Source organism: Empidonax traillii, unplaced genomic scaffold (assembly GCF_003031625.1).
Source record: "Empidonax traillii isolate 1590-97213 ecotype Southwest subspecies unplaced genomic scaffold, ASM303162v1 scaffold132:size1788729, whole genome shotgun sequence".
NCBI lineage: Eukaryota > Metazoa > Chordata > Aves > Passeriformes > Tyrannidae > Empidonax > Empidonax traillii.
In genome coordinates this window covers 1,308,454-1,328,133 of record NW_020955325.1, presented here as the reverse complement: position 1 = coordinate 1,328,133, position 19,680 = coordinate 1,308,454, and the positions used below count along the sequence as shown (strand labels likewise).

The following is a 19,680-nucleotide window of genomic DNA, read 5'->3' as shown; positions in this document are numbered from 1 at the left end:
ACTGTATTTACTAGTACCTCCTTATTATATTTCCACTGACCCCCTAACAATCATAGAATCACAGAATGGTTTGGGTTGGAAGGGACCTTAAAGGTCATCTAGTTCCAACCCTCTACCAATGGGCAGGGACATGTTCCACTAGAAGAGGTTACTCAAAGCTCCATCCAACCTGGCCTAATAGGGTTGGCCTACTATCTAAAGCAGAAGGATACAAATTAAGATCTATTCAACAAGTCACTGTCTGGTTTTCTTTTATTTGATCTGAAAATAGGAAAGAACGTCATCTACCTCTCTTCAACAATGCATATTAGATCCTCACGTAAGAAATAATTGGAAAACTAAGCAAAATATACTAAAAAGAATTTGCAAACAGAAAAAATAAAATCTTATGAACCCCCTTGTATTGAGAAGAAGTGTCAGGCACTGACACATTTGGAGGCCACTTCTGGCAGGTCATCATCATCTAACTCCACCTTATCACCAAAGACAGCTCAATTTACTCCTCTTGTTAATATGAGAGTGAGGGCCAGTGACAGTTGTCAGACTGACCTGATGAAAGACGAGCACCTAGGATACATATAGAAAGAACGCTTCCATCATATGACTCTCTCTCCAAGTTGCTATTACCTTTAACTAACAGAGTCATTCAAGAGTTTAGAAACTTGTAGCTTAATACATGAGCCATCACTCCACACATCACTGGAGGAAATGGATGTTAAGCTCTTCACCTGCTGAAGCAGGCATGCAGCCTCTCTTGCACACAGAGAGCCACTTCCCTCTATTTTCAATATAAAGTGAATAACAGGCTCTCACACCAGGCTCAATCACGGTCCTGAGAGTTCAGTACACCACCTGTATGGAACAGCATGCTCTGCTTTCTCCTAAGGTTCCTGGAGGGACTGCAAGGGTACAGGGGGAGCCTCAAGGAGGAAGAGCTGTGTGTATTCAGGTGTATTAAGAAAATAATATGCTTCAAGTATATACTTCAAGTCTATTTGAAGATAAAAAGAGCATCAAGCCTTTCCCCAAAGGAAGTGCTAATAGGAATTTAGCAAATCAAGTGAGCCAGCAGCTGCTGAGTGAGCAGAGAAGGCAATGGGGATGCAGAGACTATGGGCCTCAGGGACTGGTGCACTTGCTCAGACACTTTGGAAGCACAGTGGGGAGCAGATAGCAATACTGCCTCAGGCCATTAGATGGCAAAGGAGGCTGCAATTGTCTCTTTCTTCTGCCACTAGTTCTGAGAAGTACTTGTTATGTGTTTTTTTTCAAGGAACAGCAGTGTGACTCCTCCAAGGGTGGAAGAGAAAGCAGAGACACAGCAAATCTCAGTCAGTTTTCTGCACAGTGTCACTGCCAGCAGCTCCCACTTTCACTTACTGGACAAGGTCCCAAATTTCCTCTCATGTTTGCACACGTTCCGGATCAGCAAGGGCTGTTTCAAAAGAAGTTTTCCTAATTTACACCTGGAAAGGATTAGACACAGCTCTATACCACAACACAAAGAACATTCTGTTTTCTAAATAAGCAGCTAACATACTCTAACCAAAGAGGAAAAAGAATAGGTCTCCTAATAGGATGGCTTTCTTATCCTTGATTCCTGTTATTTGAAGTCCTCCACACAATTTGAAACCATTAAGATGCCCTCAGGAATGCGTTTTGAACTAGTGTACCTTCACAGCAGAAACTGAGACAGAAATAGGAGCCAGTTCATTTAGTGTCACACTGCAAAGCCAAGACAGTGCAGGGACATAACCCACTGTCCACCACAACTGGGCTGCTGTCTCCCCCTTTTCGGATGATCCAAGAGCTACCTGCCACCCTGTTGTACTCTTCATCAGACAGACCCTGAAAAATTCTCAGAATATCAAACAAATCAATATAATGAAGTGGTCAATAAGTCCCTTGGAAACTGGAAGAAAATCCACATGCCTAAAAATAATCTAAATCTGTAACGGAAAGGGGACTGCTCTTGACATCACTTGAAACATAGATGGTAAGACTCTATAGATACAACACCTGTTTCTCTTTCAAATTCTGCACATAGAGAGGGACTCAAAAGGGGAAGAATTGAGGCACAAGACAGTTTTTTAAGATATCAATTAGCCTTTTTTTTTTTTGGACTAGAATTTATTTACTGCAGAGTTAAGCATCTCTCATAGTTACAGATTCTCTATTTTTATCTGCTAACTGTGCAAATTTCCTGGTTCCCTGATTCCAGACCAGCTGCTGGGCACAGCTGTGCTCCAGCAAAGGCACCAAAACCAGCAGGATTGCTGTGGGACTGTCATACTTCCCTAATTTCATCCGCATCTGGTAAAGGAAATCACAGTGCTTTTCTCAACCGCTCCTGACACAGCTCAACAGAAGACCATCAAGGTAATTAAAAACATCCCTCAATGATAGATGGCCAGTCTGAGAAGCTCCCAAGCTTCCAAAGCTTTCAAACATGGCACTAAAGCTTCCTGCACAATGTATAAGGTTGCCAGCACAAAGAATACAGGATTCTAGGTGCACAGTCACTTGCAAAATTCTTGGACAGAGCAGAGGATGTCCTGTGAGCAAACAGACATATGGAGAAATCAAGGCACAGAATTGCAAGCAATATAGTCTGGCAAGAAAGGACCTTCTGTTCAATGGAAAGAGGTTGACGTAAAAGCAACACAACTAGGCAGAGAACCAAAGTGCTTCATCAACACACTGCAGCTGTATGAACACATATGGTGCTATGTGGCACCTAAATCTTGAAGTAAGTTTTATGGATTTCATATTCACGTGGGCATCAGGCTCAAGGCCACAGCATGATCAAGCCTGCACCCAACAGAGGAGACTGGTATATCCTCTTCCTGTCAGGTACTACTGGCTACCTGAACCTTGTCCCTGCTTCCCCCCAGTCACTGGCTCTCCTAAACTCCATCCTTACTGTATGGCCACTTCACGCCCTGAGCACATTACTTACATATTTGGATTTTACTCTGAGGGCTGATGGGCTCTAAGCACTGCAGAGGGCAACACTGAGGTTTGCCAGTATTTATTGCCTTTATTCATTAGAACCTAATTGATTTGCCAAAGATCAAAAAAAGTCCATGACAGAACAAGACTAAATGCAAGTGAACTAAATGGCAGACTGTGCTTTTGTTGTTGTTTTTGATTTTTATGTTGATGAACAATATTTAGGATGACAGCTTGTCAGTCAGAAAAAGCCCTCATCCTCCATCTGCCAGTACAGTTGTTTCTTCTGGTCATACACTGGCTAGAGAGAATGAGCCTTACACTAGACTCTCCTTTACCAGCAATCTGAAAGCAGCACATGATCTGCTTTCCCACATTTCTCTTTCTCATATAAGTCTGCGAAAACCTCTTCTAACTGAGATTTGAATTTGGGATTTGAAGTTTTTTTTGGCAACAGTTTTTCCCTACAGCGGCATTTGACAATACTTTCCTAAATGACATTCTTTTCTCATCTGATACTGTAACACATGCCACATAATAGTGTTTCTAATTTGCCTAAACATGGAGTTTGTTCCAAATTTTTTTAAGATCTAGAAAAGAAGCTGAGGTATCAAAATCAAAATGTTGTTATTTTTACACCGTTAAACATAACTACTCAACCTTTCCTAATTCAGTATGAGTTATTTTAACAAGTAATTACAATAAGAATCAAACAAAACCTACTTTGGGAATCAGTGCCTTGTATGTCTTATAAATTTATTCACATACTAATTAGGAAAACATACCCAGTCATTAAGAGGATTTAAAAAGGAAAATAGGTCTTTTGAAATTGGAAGACATTTCCAGGTTATCATTCTGAGACATACATTTCACAGATTTATATAAGCTAGAAACAGAAAAGCTGGCTAGATCCTGGAGCTCCCTTCCCTTCCTTCCCTCTTACAAAGCATATTTCATTAAAGTGTAAAGTAGCCTGGCCTTACTCTGCTGTTTTAGCCATCCTAATTTCCAGTGTCTAACTGATGGGATTTTCTCCTCTTTTCTAGTATTCCTGCTATAGCAAAACAAAGCAAAAAGAAACCAAGCTCATTGGTGGGATGCTACAATATTCATCACTTTTGTTTCTTAATTTAACCCAATATTCCACAATTAGTGTCCTATGAACTTTCATTAAAAAGTTCCATTCCTTGGGAAGGTAGTCCTTCCTGCTTCATCATCCTCCCCTCATTTTACCATTTTTCCAAGCAATATGTACTGAACTCTTCTAATATTTCTCCATAATTCCAGCTCTCCTGATTATATTTCAACTTTTTGTGACAATTTCTTTCATGTTGGATTTCAGTCTAAGCTGCTCAACAGCACTCTCCTTACACTTTTTATACTCATATTTCTCGAATACACTTTTCTACTCATGTGACTAGGAATTCTTCTCACTAGCATGCATGTAGGTGAGTATTCAATGCCACTTCATTAGTACACTATTTAACTGGTGAGGAGTTGATATTCAGGCTTATTATCTTGGCAAAGGTCAATGGGCAAACTATTTAAGGATCCTTTCTTGTGTGATCTGTAAATCTCATGTCACTATCAAGTTAAATACATCCAGCCAATCGTTGACACACCATATAAAATTTCATCATTTGTTAATGCTTTAGAAAGGGCAATGAATAATTTTGCCTTTACAGCACCAAAGAAACTAGAGAGTTTTTTCCCCTTGAGTGTCCCAAGTACTACAGCATTTTACCTGCAAAAGGTTGCCTGTGTGCCTCAAAAAAATACAGCACTGTGTCTCAAAAACCACACAAGGATTGCATTAGCATTGCCAGCATAGAAAAGTAGTACAAGACAGAAAGTCATTGACATTTTAAAATAAATCTCTGAGCTTTCAGGATTTTTAATACACATTGCACGTCCAGTCAATGTTCATGGAAGCACAGAATCACAAAATCTGCCGAGTTGGAAGGGACCCACAAGGATCATCAAGTCCAACTCCTAGCCCTGCACAGGACCATTTCCAAGAGTCACACCATGTGCCCAAGAATATCATCCAAATGCATCTTAAACTCTGTCAGGCTTGGTACTGTGACCACTTCCCTGGGAACCTGTTCCAGTGCCCAACCACCTTCTGGGTGAAGAACCTTTTCTAATATCCAATCTAAATCTCCCCTGACACAGCTTCAAACCATTCCCTCAGGTCCTGTCACTGGTCACCACAGGGAAGAGATCAGTGCCTGCCCCTCCTCTTCCCCTCACAAGGAAGTTGTAGAGTGCAATCATGTCTCCCCTCAGTCTCCTCTTCTCCAGGCTAAACACACCAAGTGACCTCAGCCACTCCTCATACAGCTTCCGTTCAAGGCCCTTCACCATCTTCATTGCCCTACTTTGGATGGTCTCTAATAGCTTAATATCTTTCTTTCATGGTGACCAAAACTGCACACAATATTCAAGATGAGGCCACATCAGTGCAGAGCAGAGCAGGACAATCATCTCCCTTGCCCGGCTGGTGGTGCTTTGCATGTTGTTCTTACTATTAATACACAAAACCAAGAGCTTCCCCATTTCTGTACTGAAAATACTATGAAACAAGTAGCAATAATAGGAAAATGAGTTAGATAACACAAAAATAAGTTTCAGTAGGTCTTTCAGTAGGTCAGATGTTCTACCTGTTGTCGTGGTAGGATGTCCATTAAGCTTAAGAAAAACTATGAAACAGAAGATTGAAGATTAGCAAAAATTAGCATTTTGCTGGTCTTCAGCTTTTCTTGTCCTAGAATCTGAAGCTCTGAGTGACTCACTAATTTTTCAAATTGCAACCCTTCTATGATTTTGGAAATTCTTAACTATCTGGGATTTTTTTGCAGCTAGGGAAGGCACAGAAAAATGAACTTGTCTATAGTAATATAAGCCAGAAATAGAATCCCAAGACATGTCTATATTTGTATAATTTTGTGAAGCACTAAATTAGTGATGTCCCATATACGTCAAGGCTTGTTTTGTGAGAAGCCCTGATCAGACTTTCTCACTTATTAGGCCAGCAGTAATGCTGAACTGACATGACACAACTGTCCACGCTCACAGCTCATCTGCAGGTACTGACACTGTAACAGTCAGCAGACAGTCTTGCAAAGCAAACAGGACTACACACACTGCAGAACAGGATGCTCTGTGCCTGATACATTGCAACACACCTGATCAGCACCTGTAAGGCAGCTTTAAAATATTTCTAAATAATGGCACTTGTTGTGCTTTTACCTCTGGTCCAGGGGATATCACTGTGTCTTTTAGCTCTCACTGTCAGATAACATTTTCTTAGTGTTCATTTGTTCCTTAAGTCTTGTACAATTTCAGTTTGTCTTATAAGCATCTCTTTACTAACTTTCTCCATGTATTAGTCAGTTGGAGTCCCCTGGATTCTGATCAGACACACAGGGAATGATAGCTGAGTGAGTGCAACATTGGGTAAGAGGCTGACCCGTGGGGAGTTGTATGGTAATCAGCTTTTCATTATTGCATGCTGAAAGGCTAAAGTGATTCATGAGTGCTCTTTTGAGTGGGAAAACAGGAGAGGAAGAGATGAAGGAACTCTGGTTCTGATATGAATTATCTCTATCCTATCACAATATATAAGTATTTATCTCTAGGAACTTCTAACCAAACATCCCAGGACTACATCACCATGTCTGTAGAGATCTGCAAGTATTATTTTAGAGACATCAGATAGCTTCTTCAAGGTGGAAACAAAGTAGCTTAGTGACCTAAGAGTCTAACAAATAAATTAGCTGATAGCTTAGATTCAGAGACTTAAATCCCAGTAAAGTCAGGGTCTGTGGCTAATGACTTTTGTAATCTTGAATCTTACAGCAGTAATAGTTCTATATCACAGTTTCCTGAAATGTAAAATTATAGTGAGATCAATTTCCTTTTGGATATACTCTGCATATGGGGAAAAAATGGCACTTGTTTGTATAGGATTATCAATTTGCACCCTTTAAAGAAAGTAATGTGTGTTTATTTAGCATATTCTGATAGCCCAAAGACAGGTAGAGAGGTCAACAAATACCTGGCTTTCTCCCAGCTATGACCTTGACTGTTTAGTCAAGTTAAGTTTGAAGGCTCCCCCATGAGTTACCTGTACAGAAAGGTAACTAAAATTCACTCACTCCTGTGGCTTCTACAGAGGGGTATCCCCAGGCAGATGGAGCTAGTTAGCCCTGTAAGGTAATCCATCTACATCCTGAGGACCTCACTGCCACCGTCCAAGCTCGCTTGGCCCCAGCAGATGAACCTCAGGATTAAAGGGTGGGCTCAGTTCCGCGCACACTGTGTCTCACCTAAAAAATCCAATGTGCAGGCTGGAAGGTGTAAAAACCTTCCCCGGTTCTTTGTTCGCGAAGACTGGCCATTACATTACAAAACTGTGAGATTTGATGGGCCCCACAACACTGTGGCAGAGAACAGCCTTAAAGTTCATTGCCAACCCATCAACAGTGTCAGATGGGTTACAGTTCATGGCCTGAACATTCATGTCTCACCTCAGTACTGAAAACATTTCAGTCCCAAACACAAACAAGCCTAATGCCAGGACACACACTCCCACCACCACCACTCCCACCTCACCCCCACCACTCTTAGTGGTCTTCCTTCCTGCCCTGAAGCTCCCCTAAGTAGCCTTCACCAGGAAGTTTCTCAAGCATGTAATCCAGCAACAATGTTGAAGTAGGAAAAAACATAATACACAGCTTCCTGCAGGCACCCAAACACACACTGAGTTACAGTTCTCGACATGCACAATCTCTTCAGTGCCTAACAGGATACTGCCTTTCAAGGGATCAACATGGGAAAAGAAAGTTATGGGTGCCACTCAGTTTGATAGGATTTTCTTGATCAACATTTTGATGCAGCACATTGACAAGTACCTCTCTGCAATCTGAGTGAAAGGGTGTCTGAGAAAAAACAAATCACAGTAAAAGGGACACGGCAGCTGTTTCAAACCTGCTTCTCCTGGATGATTTACTGACTGAGCCTTTGGCTGGTGGCACAGACTAGGGTATGAACTGTAGGTAACACACACATAGACACACAAAGAAAGGTTAATGACCTGCATTTTAACTTTTACAGTTTCTCTCAGAAAAAAAAAAAAAAAAGAAAAAAAGAAAAAACCCACAGATAAAAACTCCCAACAGTGTAAAAAAGGATAGATGTGCTCAGCAAATCGCCTTCAGACAGGAGGAAAAGACAAAAGAAAAAAGAAATCACAGCAGCGTAAATCAGCCTGGGGAGAAATGGCTAAATGAGGATGCTGATTGCTAATCTACATCCTGTCACTCTGACTTTATAAGCAGGTGAGCTCAAGAGGCCATGTGTGCAAAAGCAGTCCCATAAAAGCACTGTTTTTCCCATTCTCATCTGTATTCACAGCAGACCAGTTTTTCACTTTATGGCTGCAATGTTCTTGTTTCTTCTGCAGGTCCATTAGCACTGTGCACATTGCACAGTCAATACCAATTCCAGCCTACACTTCTGCCTTTTTTTATTTGGACACAAGTCCTTCTGCCTGCTGGATTCATTACGCTTCGACATGGCTATTTGTAGTGTCCCTTTATGATTTGATTATTTTTTCAAGCAGACCAAGTGCCTTTTACTTTAAATACAAAAATTAAAAGATGAAGTGAAACCAACCAACCATTTAAAAAATACCACAATAAATAATTTCTGTTTTTCTTTATTTTAATCCATTTTGTTTTGCATAATTACATTATCCAAAAAGCTTGCAAGATATAAAATGACAAACAAATAAACAAAGATACCAAAGATAGCCTTTTGTTTGACAAAGTTCTATTTATTTATTTCCCTGGTCCCTTTTCCCACATCTCAGGAAATCTTACAGGACATTCCTTGCTTTTCTGCACCAAATAGGGAAGTGAAATTTGATCAAACTGGAAGGTGGCAGAAGGAATCCAGCAGACTTAGGGGAATGGCATACAAACAAGCATTTGAATGAGATACAGAACCACGATGTTGCCTCAGTAAAAGGGAGAGCGACAGACTGAGACAGGAGTGAATCTCCATCCCCTTGACCTCTGTACTATCTCCACCTCCTTTATCAAAGTGGCTAATGGCAGCTCCTTCACACCACAGTAGTGCTCTGAGCCCCAGCTGGGACTGGGGAAAAGTGAACTGCCAGCTATTACCTGTACCTTACTTTATCCACACCCTCAGATGACCAACTCTGTATTTAATAAGAAGAAAAGCTGGAATTATTAAAAACAGAGCTTTGAGGCAAGCACCGTAGCTGCATTGCTAAATCATCCTCCAGTAACACTTGACAGGGAGAAAAAGTCTAAAATTCAGCACTGGTCAGTCTTCCAATAGGATAGAATAATCAAACACAAATGCAGAATAAAGGAAATTTGCACAAATTGGACAACATGAAAGCTGACCAGTAGAAATGGGGTAGCAGTGACTTTTGGGGTTTGCACCAAAAAGTCAGACCACAATAGAAGAGAAATTCCCTGGGTTGATGGTCAAAAAATGGTGAAAACCTGGATATTTCCATGACTAGGCACTGAGCTCTTAGGCTTCCACCTCTAGAAACCAGAACCTGCACACCAAGACTAGCGTAGGGACTCTAGATGCTTTGAAATTTCAAGAGTCTTTCCTTTGGCCTAATTTTTTTCTTCAGTCACAATCATTTATGACAGAGAGATTAAAAAAACAATAAATAAATAACAGAACTATAATATACTTGAGATGGTTTCTGTATTCTTGCCTCCTTCCCACTATTTAGCAAGAATATGCCTTTTGCCAATCGTTTGATCAGGGGGAGATCTTGTCCTCATGTGGCAGATGATACCTGCAGCACAAACTCCATTGTATTCTGCTCAGCTCAAACCTCCTTGCTCTGTCCCTAGGCTGGGTGCACTAAGCTGCCTCATAGCTCTTTCTGTCTCCAGCAGTCTTAAACAAAACAGAGAAGAAATCAGAACTATAGAAGAAGAGCTCCTACCTTCACCATTCTACTTTTTAGCTCCACCAACAACCACGCACGTCAGGAAGACTGACCCATCTTCTAATCTCTAATGCAAATACTCCTCCAAGAGATTAATAAGGTATATAAAGGAGAGATACTTTCTATATATTTCTCATTCTAAGCACAAGCCTAGGGCTCCCAGAGCCATCAATCTACCATGCTTTTCAACTGAAGGCTGAATTGTCAGTTTCCATTTTACTCATTTTATGAAAGGTAGTGGATAAAAAAAAATCACTGTTTAAGATACTGCATTTTTTCTTTCTCAGCAGTTCGAAATGGGACCTGGGGATATTGGGGCAGTCAGACTTAAAAGTCTGATTTCTCATGACTCCATTTGAATCCTAAACTCTGGTGCTTTGATACAACTTCCAATTGTAATCTCCTTCAACCTGCCCCGTCCTTTTGCTCCTTTTAGTGGTATTAGAACATGAAGGATTACAATTCCTCCTTGTTCAGAAAAGGAAAAATGCTAAGTTGATAACAAGAACACAAGATTGGGGTGGTAGGTATTCCCTACCCAAAGGGACCTGACTGACCAGCAGGGGACCTTGCCTTCAGAAGTCAACAGCTGCAGGACAAAAAAATGGAAGCATCATGAATTCAACAGCACTTTTTATGAAGCTGCTCTTCTTGTACATCCTCCTTGCTGCTATGTCCCTGTAGTGGGAAGACTTTTACATTATTGAGATGGATATCTCACAAGGTTTATGATTTATCTACCCACCTACTATTGACTTATAATCATCACAAAGCAGGAAGTCACTCTGAAACTCATCAAGATTTGATAATCAGGATACAGTTTCCCTCTTCTTCACTTTATCTCCCAGTTGTTTTGTTTTTTTGTTCTCAATTACCAAGAAAAATGAAATGAGGATGCTGGCTAGACAAAAAAAAAAAAAGAAAATTGTCTTTCCTTTACACATTCTCAGACCCTTTAGCAGAGAGAGTGAGAGTGGCTTCCCTTTGGAGAGCCATACCTTGGAGTGTGGTACATAGTGGGCTGTTCTGTGCAATAACTGCACGTAAGAGAAGGCAAACAAACCAAGCAGGTTGGAGTGAGCCAATATACACCACGAAATAGGATCTTTCCATGCTTGTGGTGATGGCTGTGCTTTTGGATATCCTTTCCATATCACATAATAGCCTCATCTAATCAATCAAAGTGTCCAAGAGGCAACTGCCTATCTCTACATGGAGAAAGAGTCAATTAAGGGAGCATCATGAATGCCAAGTCTTTCCTCTCCCCCTGAGATGAATAGAGAAAAAGAAATGAGATAGAAAATGCATTGTGCCAGCACTTGCCTTTCAGCTTGATGGCTTCGACCAGGCAAAGCAGAGAGATAGAGAAAGCTAATTTCACAGATAACATCTTCAAGGTCTATATAGTAATTTTAAATATTAGAAATAATTTTTCATGAAAAATTAATCTACTTCATCCTGGTCTCTTCCATCAAGATATTCCCTTTAATTGTAAGGACAATTGGCAGTCTCAGCAGAAACACAAACTGGTCTGATTGGGGGGTATGAAAAGGAAGCAAGGTACGAAGTCACAGAGACTGAGATCAACCACTGAGCTATGAGAGACTCAAAAATACAAGGTAGTCTGAAGCAGTTCTTGCACCCAGTGTCATCAGTTGGACACCCGAAAAATTGGAACAGACATGGTGCATACCAATAGTAAGTTCATTCTGGATCATCCATGTGACATGCCATTATATGTCTTGCTGGAAGCTTACGTGGGAAAGCTATGGTGAGAAGGTGAAAATGTATTTCCTTCTCTCTTGATGACTTAACACTTCAGATGATGCAAGTTTTAGTAAATTCTACCTTCCCCTTCCACAGTTCTACCCCCTGTGCGCTGGTTTTGGCTGGGGTAGAGTCAATTTTCTTCACAGTGGCTAGTATGGGACTGTGTTGGGGAATTGTGCTGAAAACAGTGTTGATAGCATAGATGTTTTCGCAACTGATGAGCAGGGCTTACACAGAGCCAAGGCCTTTTCTGTTTCTTATACTGTCCCATCAGTGAGGAGGCTGGGTGTGCACAAGAGGTTGGGAGGGGGCACAGCCATGAGAGCTGACCCCCAACTGATCAAAGGGATATCCCATGACATAGGGCATTGATCTCAATATATACAGTGGGGGAAAGAAGGAGGAAGGAGGGGTTGTTTGCAGTGATGGTGTTTACCTTCCCAAGTAACCGTTACATGTGAAACAGCCATGTTTTCCTGGAGATGGCCCTGCCTACGAGAAATGGTGAATGAATTCCTTGTTTTACTTCGCTTTTATGCATATCTTTTGTTTTCCCAATTAAACTATCTTTACTTCAACTCAGAAGTTATCTCACTTTTACTCTTCTGATTCTCTCCCCAATCCCACTGCTGGGAGAGTGAGTGAGCAGCTGCATGCTATGTAGTTGCTGGCTGCGGTTAAACCATGACACCATGATATTCAGACAAACTGACATGCTATGACAAGCTGTCCGTAATCTAAGAGTTATCTAAACAACATTGTGCCTTGACTTATAGATAGGGTGTATTTTGTGGCTTACATTAAGGAGAAGCTATTGTTCTGAGCTGTCATTTGTATACCAGCAGATAAACAAAACCACCACCACAATACTGTTCCCGTAGAAGAAGCCTATATTAATAAAAGATTCTTAAAAGCATTAACCAAATGTTCCTACTCATCTATCCATCACCTTTTTTGTTGTTCTAATGCTTTTTATGGGAGTTGACAGTACACAAAATCTAATACAGTTTTGAGTAATCATATTTCTTGAACTGGGTGGACCTTGGGAAAGTTACAATCAGCAACAAACAGCCAGAAATACAGAATTTTAGAGAAAAGCAGTAGAAATTATCTTCGGTGCCATCAACTAACATATTCAGATGAGATAAAGAGAACCTGGAGTACTAACAAATTCAAATGCAGCATGGAAGGCAGGAGTGGCCTTAGTATCAAGAGCTTATGATGATGGAGTCAGGATGAAGAAACAGGAAGAGCACACAGATAAAAAAATCATACCTATAACATTATACAATATAAGAGAGACAATAGCTGCGTTTTATACGGTCTCAGATTTTCCAGCTGCTCAGCAAATGCTGTTGGAGATTATCACATCGATGAGACTCTTTGAAGTTAAAGTTCAACAGCATAAAGACCATGAAATTGTTTTTTCTCAAAAGGATATAATCACCCTGACTTTAGAATTAACTGCACACTCCTCTGTACTGAGGATATCACAAAGGCATTACAAGGCAACAAACATAGTTGCTTGCAGTTATAAAGCAAATATATTCAGAGTGGCTTTTGACTTAATATATACATCTATGGACAAAAAAGTTATAATGTGTGGTAAGGATCTCAATATAAATCCACAGAAGTGAGAGACTTTGAAATTGTTCTTTAATATTCTTTCTCTTCCCTTACATGCCCCACTGTGGTTGCATTGCCCTTACTGGAGCTAGCACATCTCACGAGCAGCAGGTCTTAACAGGCCAAAATGCATCAACACATTTGAGTCGTTTTAAGTAAACATTCAAAGACGTAATTGTCATCAAACATCTTCACTAAAACAAAGAAGTAATTGTGCTGATACCTGCACTTGAGACAACAAAGCATGCAGCACTTATACTATATAGTAAATGATTTTGTAGCATTTCTTTATTACCAGTAATTTTGCAACATCTCCCTTTATTGCATACATAATGGACAGATGTCTATTGTCATTCTCAGTAAACACTGCTGCAAAGATACGTGGCAGATAATAAAATGTGTAGCCCTATGCTCAACATCAGTGTTGTTACCAGCAGGTATGTCACTGCTCATAGACACTGTGTCACGTAACACAAAAAAAACCTAGTTTGCTCAAGGTGTTAGTTGTCCATCCATGAGCAAACAAACAGGAAGGACCCCTGGTTCCAGGCTTTGGGAGAAGAACACGGCTGGAACAAGATTTCTTTCTTTCTTTTTTTTTACCTCCTTACCTGTAAACGACTCAGGTTACTTCCAGTTCTGAGCAATTAACTTCGGAGGTTTAACATCTAAAGTTCAGTGTCTTTTTTTTCAGTCTTAAATGGTGAAGTTTCATATCAACCTGCCTTTTCCAATATTATCAGTATATGCAAAAAAGAACCCCTAAGAAAAATGCCCAACAACAAAAAACAAACACCAAAACAAACAAACCTCCCAACAAACAAACAAGCAACCCACCAAACTCAATTAAGTAGAAGAAAGCATTAAAAAGTAAGTGATCGACAACATTTGATTTTCACTGGCCTAAAATTATCTGATTTTCAGTTGTCTTTTGCTCTGTGTCCTTCCTGGGCTTTTGTCCTCTGCAATCCCTCTCACAGTGTTTCAGTAGAAGGAAAGCATGCAGAGGTTTTAGGATCCACCAAGCAGGCCTCATGCATCTTTTTGAGTCCATGGCATTTTCACTGCAGCTACAGAAAATAGCTAATTTGAATGCAACACCCAGTTCCCTCCTCTGCTTGTTTAATGCCAGAGCTTTGGAGTCCTTTTAGGAAAAGTCCACAACTTGTGAGGAGGTACTTCATAATCAAAGCAAAGTAGTACATCATCCTCCATGAGCCAGATCCCAGGTCCTGCCTCTAACATCTGAAGTTCAATTAACAGGTGGCTGCAGTGACCTGATGTTGCAACCTATGTCAAATGCTTCCAAAATTGGAAGGCAAAGGGTAAAGAAGACATTTAAGTACTTAAAAAACCACAAAAGATACTTCACAGTAGTTGCACTAACCTACCCTTTCCACCCTCCTGCATGTCTGCAACAACCCTTCAACCCTTTTTGCTGTCAAGTTTGGGAAGGCAGCTCACATGCAACAGGAGGAAGCATCCCATTGCACTGGAGGAACCTTTTTGTCAATTATCTCAAAGCTTGCCCAATGATAATCAGAAAGCATTTTGGTAGCACGCCCAGGGGATTTCATGTATTTTAGGTCCTTCATTTCAAACTAACTAGCAAAACAGCAGACCTGTTGAAACAAGGTACTTCAAAACAGAGACACTGAACTGCAGACATTTCTCTGGTACTCTATTATTTCTAAAACCCCAGGATGCAAGAATTATTAAGTACTACCAACAGTACAGGCATCAAGTTTTTTCCCTAATGACCAGAACATCACAGCCCAAGGCTAGCAAATTCAGTACAAAGTCTCAGTATGCAGTTGCAATTACACCTTCCACTTCATTGTGCCCATTCCTTTAGGAGACATCCAAAAGCTACCATTCATTTGAGGAGTCTTTCTAGCATGATTGAATCTTTCTCTTCACCATATATAACAGGAGTGCAGGAGAGCTCAGGGAGCAGGGGAAGGTGAAATTGTGACCACACTGCAAGGCAGTCAGAGCACGAATTACAAGGAGGAATTGTGTCCTGTCATTAAATTCTTTTTCTTTCTTTGTTTTGTGCCCCCCACGCCTCCCAAACAAGACATCCTCTTTTTTGTCAATCCATCAGCCTTAGAATTTGGCACTGTTAATTCCTTAGCAGCACAGAGAATTAACTTCTAGAGTGCAGCAATACTGAATTATCAGACCAGAATCTCCACATAAGCAATAAAAGGAAACAGGCAAATCAGCAAGAGGAGGCAAGCAGATGATGTTATTGCTTTGGATTTCTCCTGAGAAGCAACTAACTCCCTTCTCATACTGCATAGGGAATGGAGACGTTTAGTACAAGTCCTCATTAACAGGCTTCTACTTTTTTCTCCTAAGAGTACTTATCCAAGGCATCTAAAGAAGCAGGCCACAATAGTTCATTCTATTTGCAAAGCCAACAGTGTTATTTCCTGGCCTGGTGGACAGCCACACTATTGCTTCCTTCGAACAGCTGCTCTGGAATCTCTCATTTCAGAAACTCATTCAATTTTTGTTTATAGCAACTCCTTAATTTTCACAGTGGTTTAAAAAGACTCTTCTCACATATGATTTCCAATATTGCCACACTGAGTAAGACTGGTTAGTAGAGAACCATTATGGAAAAATGGCAGAAGATAGAAAGTAAGGATTTAAGAAAATAAATAACTAGCAGTGTGTTACCTGGTAAGCACAGCCTGTGGTGGAAGGTGTGAAATGGGAATTTGCTGCTGTCTTTGCTTAGCCTCACAGCCTACCATTGAGCATGTCTGGCCCATGAACCCTGCTGCACTTTCTTATCCTCTCAGCACAATCTGGTCTTTTCCATGTCTCACAACATCTCTTCTATGAAATTTCAATTACCCCAAGGAGAAACTAGATTACTATTAGAAATTACGACACTTCAAGACAGAAAACACTTCTGTCTACTTACATCACTGCCAATACCAAATGAACTATTAGGTACTGGAATTGTAAGAACTGAATGTGAGGCCTTGGTAGCAGTTCTCTGTTCTGTGTCCTATCAAACTCCTGCCACAGCAAGGTTTCTCTATCTCCACTGCCTGAGCAGATCACTGCAACCAAAGTCCATGTTGCATCCACTGTAACTGGCTGTCACTTCACTGACAAGACAAACTCCCACAAGCTTTAGATAGAGGTGACTTCCTAAATACTGCACATTTGTTTTGTTTCACCAGGAATAAAAGGAACCCAAACCTCTTTTTTAACCAAACAATCAATTTGATTTTTGAGTCCCTTTTAAATATATAATGGTCCTTCACATGGCAAATTATAAAAACTATGAGAAATGCAGCATTATAAATGTAGAAACCCTATACCTGCAAAATGGGAGACAGACTTTACCGTCAATAACAACTGAATCATCTGCTTTTTTTCCTAAAGCTGTACATACGTCCTTTCTATTCTTAGTACTTTAACTAAATGTTAAGTATATGCTTTTCTTTGTGATAAAGAGTGGTTTTCCAGATAGTCAACAATCACAGAAGATCCTTTATTCAAGCTCCCCTGCCCCTTAACCCTTTATTCTGCATCTTGGGCTGCAGGAGTTACACTCCTCTTTTAACAGGACAGAAGTGTAAGAACCAAATAAAGTGAGAGTGATAGATAACAGATGGCAGACTGGAAAAGTGGGTCAGTAGATGCCCTGTATTACAAAATGTAGCCTGCTCCGTCTTCATCCCTCCCCTTGCACACCAGCCTGGCTGCCCCTGTCCTGTGGCACCTCATTAGTCACTATGCACTAGTGCCACTGTGGCATGGCAGCATCTCTCACTTTGATTCCATTCTCAGTCTGCATCTCAACTTTTCTCCTTCCAACAGTATTTGGATCACAGGCCAACTGAAGTCAGGACTTCCAATAATCCTTGGGTGTCAGTTCAGGAGAATTAAAAGTATCAAACCAGTCTCAAATATTTATTCCTGTGAGACGTTTCTTGTGTTGCCAAGGAACATCAGGCATTACAGCCATGTTTTGCCTGACACTGGGACTAAACAAGTAATGGGTCTATAGTTTCTGGTTGCAGATAAAATGAGTTTCTTAGGACTGGGACCTTTGCATACATCTTTTATGTTGTCCTGAACTACAATATCACAGTTTTGTTAATCTTAAATATGCTCTGAATCTAAAACATTTTTATCATTCCCACAGTAGACATTCATTAAAAAATTAATCCTTCTAATTCAGACTGATGCTCATCACAGCATAGCCAAGTTACGGATCTCAGGACAGACTTGAGATTCATTTCTCCCATATTAAAATGCTTACAATGCCTTTAACCTACTGATTGCTTTTCACTGACAATAAAAGAAGTAAAAGCTAACACCGTAGATAACTAAAGTTACATGAGATGAATCCTGTTCTTTATGTCACTGTTTAGCTTTGGATTCTCTTCTGAGAGCCAGGTCCAGGAGATGGACATGAGCCAGTGCTGATGCTTTACTGGCAACTTACGACGTGCTGGCTGTGAGCAGCTTTATGAACAATCACAGATCTTGTGCTGTAAAACCTAAAACTCCTATAAAGTCTTTGGTCATTAACAAAAACTTTCTGCAAAGAAGAAAGTCCTCTGGAGAGTAAATTAATTACAAGTCTCAATTCTGCCTAATATTTTATGTACTGTACCTAACTTACATGCTCTTTCTCATAAGTGGCATGCTGTTATGATCAACATTAAAAATGCATAAGGCGGACACTGAGTGGGAAAGGAGCTGTTCAAATATTTACAGCAGAAGCCCAAAACTATCTGAATTTCCAATTCTAAGACATGTGCTATAGCCATGGTGCCAAGTGAGGTGATAGAAAGAAGGACCTGAAAGCCTTAGGACTCTGCTCATCATTTATAGTTAATTCTTGGGTGTACTGTGAATGCAGTTCAGTCCAAATGCAGTTCTAATGGCCAAATATTAACAGAATGTTTGGTTTCAATATAGGAAACATCCATTAGGGAGTATTTTCTTTTCTAAGTGATCTAACCTTCATCTTTTTCCTTAAAACCACTCATCCACCTCATTCTGATGATGGCACCAGCACAGTAAGGATAACAACAGTTAATGGAACCACCTGTATATTTTGAGAAATATGTAGTTCAGATATCTTCCACTAGTAAATTCTTTTCCATATGGTCTATAACACATACAAAGTTTTGCCTGCCTACCAGCACTTGGGCCTCATATCTCCAATTACATGTCTTTAAATCACCATTCAGGATGAGTACAAATAAGATGCAGAAAATCTTCCACCAATCCCATACAGATTTACCTTATCAGAGGTGAACTCAGAGACACACTTTGTTAAAACTATCTCATTAGCTGGCTTTACCCATAAACAGCCATCAAGGAAATCCTACCACACACAAAAGAAGAGGAAGGCTAGATAGAACCAGTATTCATCATCTGTCCCACGCAAGAAAAATCTCAATAATTTAAGTTCACACTTGATACTGCTTCCAGAAATTTGTTTGAGACTTCTGAGGTCAGAAAACTGAACTTACCTCGCTCACATGTTCTACCCCAATAGCCAGTGCCAGTGCAGTCACAGATGAAGCGGTTCCAGCCATCCTTGCATACTGCATTATTCTTACACGGGTAGCTGTCGCACTGCTTGGTGCTGAGGCGGGAGCAGGAGGACTTGACTCCTGCAGCATTCTGCGCCTCCGCCAGCTGTCGGATGTTCTTGCTTCTTCCATCAATGAACAAATCTCGGATACAGCCAACATAGCCATAGTTCAGCATTGCTGTCCAGAGCTCTGTGGGAAGGATGAGTCCTGCCCGGTTCTCAGGCAGCCCACCAAGGTACATGTCGCCTTCCAGATCTAGGATCTCGCTCTCCCCACTAGCAGTGAATGGGGTGCGTCTGCTGTTCACTGATATAGTACCTAAATGAGGGAGACAAGAAGACATCAATACTTTCAATTACAGTCACAGCTTAGCTCACTTTTTTCCAATAACTGAGTGAGGTTTAAGATTCAGCAGAGGAGAGTGAAGATTCCTCCCTACCCAAATGCAATTCTAACAGATATGTTAGCTGTGTGTCTCTCACATAGCTCTGTCTCCTCTTGAACTACAGGTCCTAGGTACTTCTCTGCACTGACTGCAGATCATGTGTCTGTATCCAAAATTGCATTATAAAGTCAGAAGCATAACAGTGCTATGGCTAAATAATATGTAAAAACTGAGCATTATTCAGTAGTATTCATCCAGTAAAGCAAAGACTTACTGAGAACATACAGGAGTTTGATACAGGACTGGAGAGACAAAAAGATAAGCAAAAGAATAATAATTCACACTACACAGTTCTT

At 40.5% G+C, this 19,680-nt stretch overlaps 1 protein-coding gene across 1 annotated transcript in view; it reads right to left on the bottom strand.

Moving 5' to 3' along the window:
- NRXN3 (neurexin 3) overlaps positions 1 to 19,680 on the bottom strand; it is a 744,047-nt gene that overhangs the window by 407,896 nt on the left and 316,471 nt on the right. Inside the window, exon 9 of the mRNA XM_027883699.1 lies at positions 18,874 to 19,257. Coding sequence (XP_027739500.1) covers positions 18,874 to 19,257 — 384 coding nt within the window. The remainder of the gene's footprint in view (positions 1 to 18,873; positions 19,258 to 19,680) is intronic.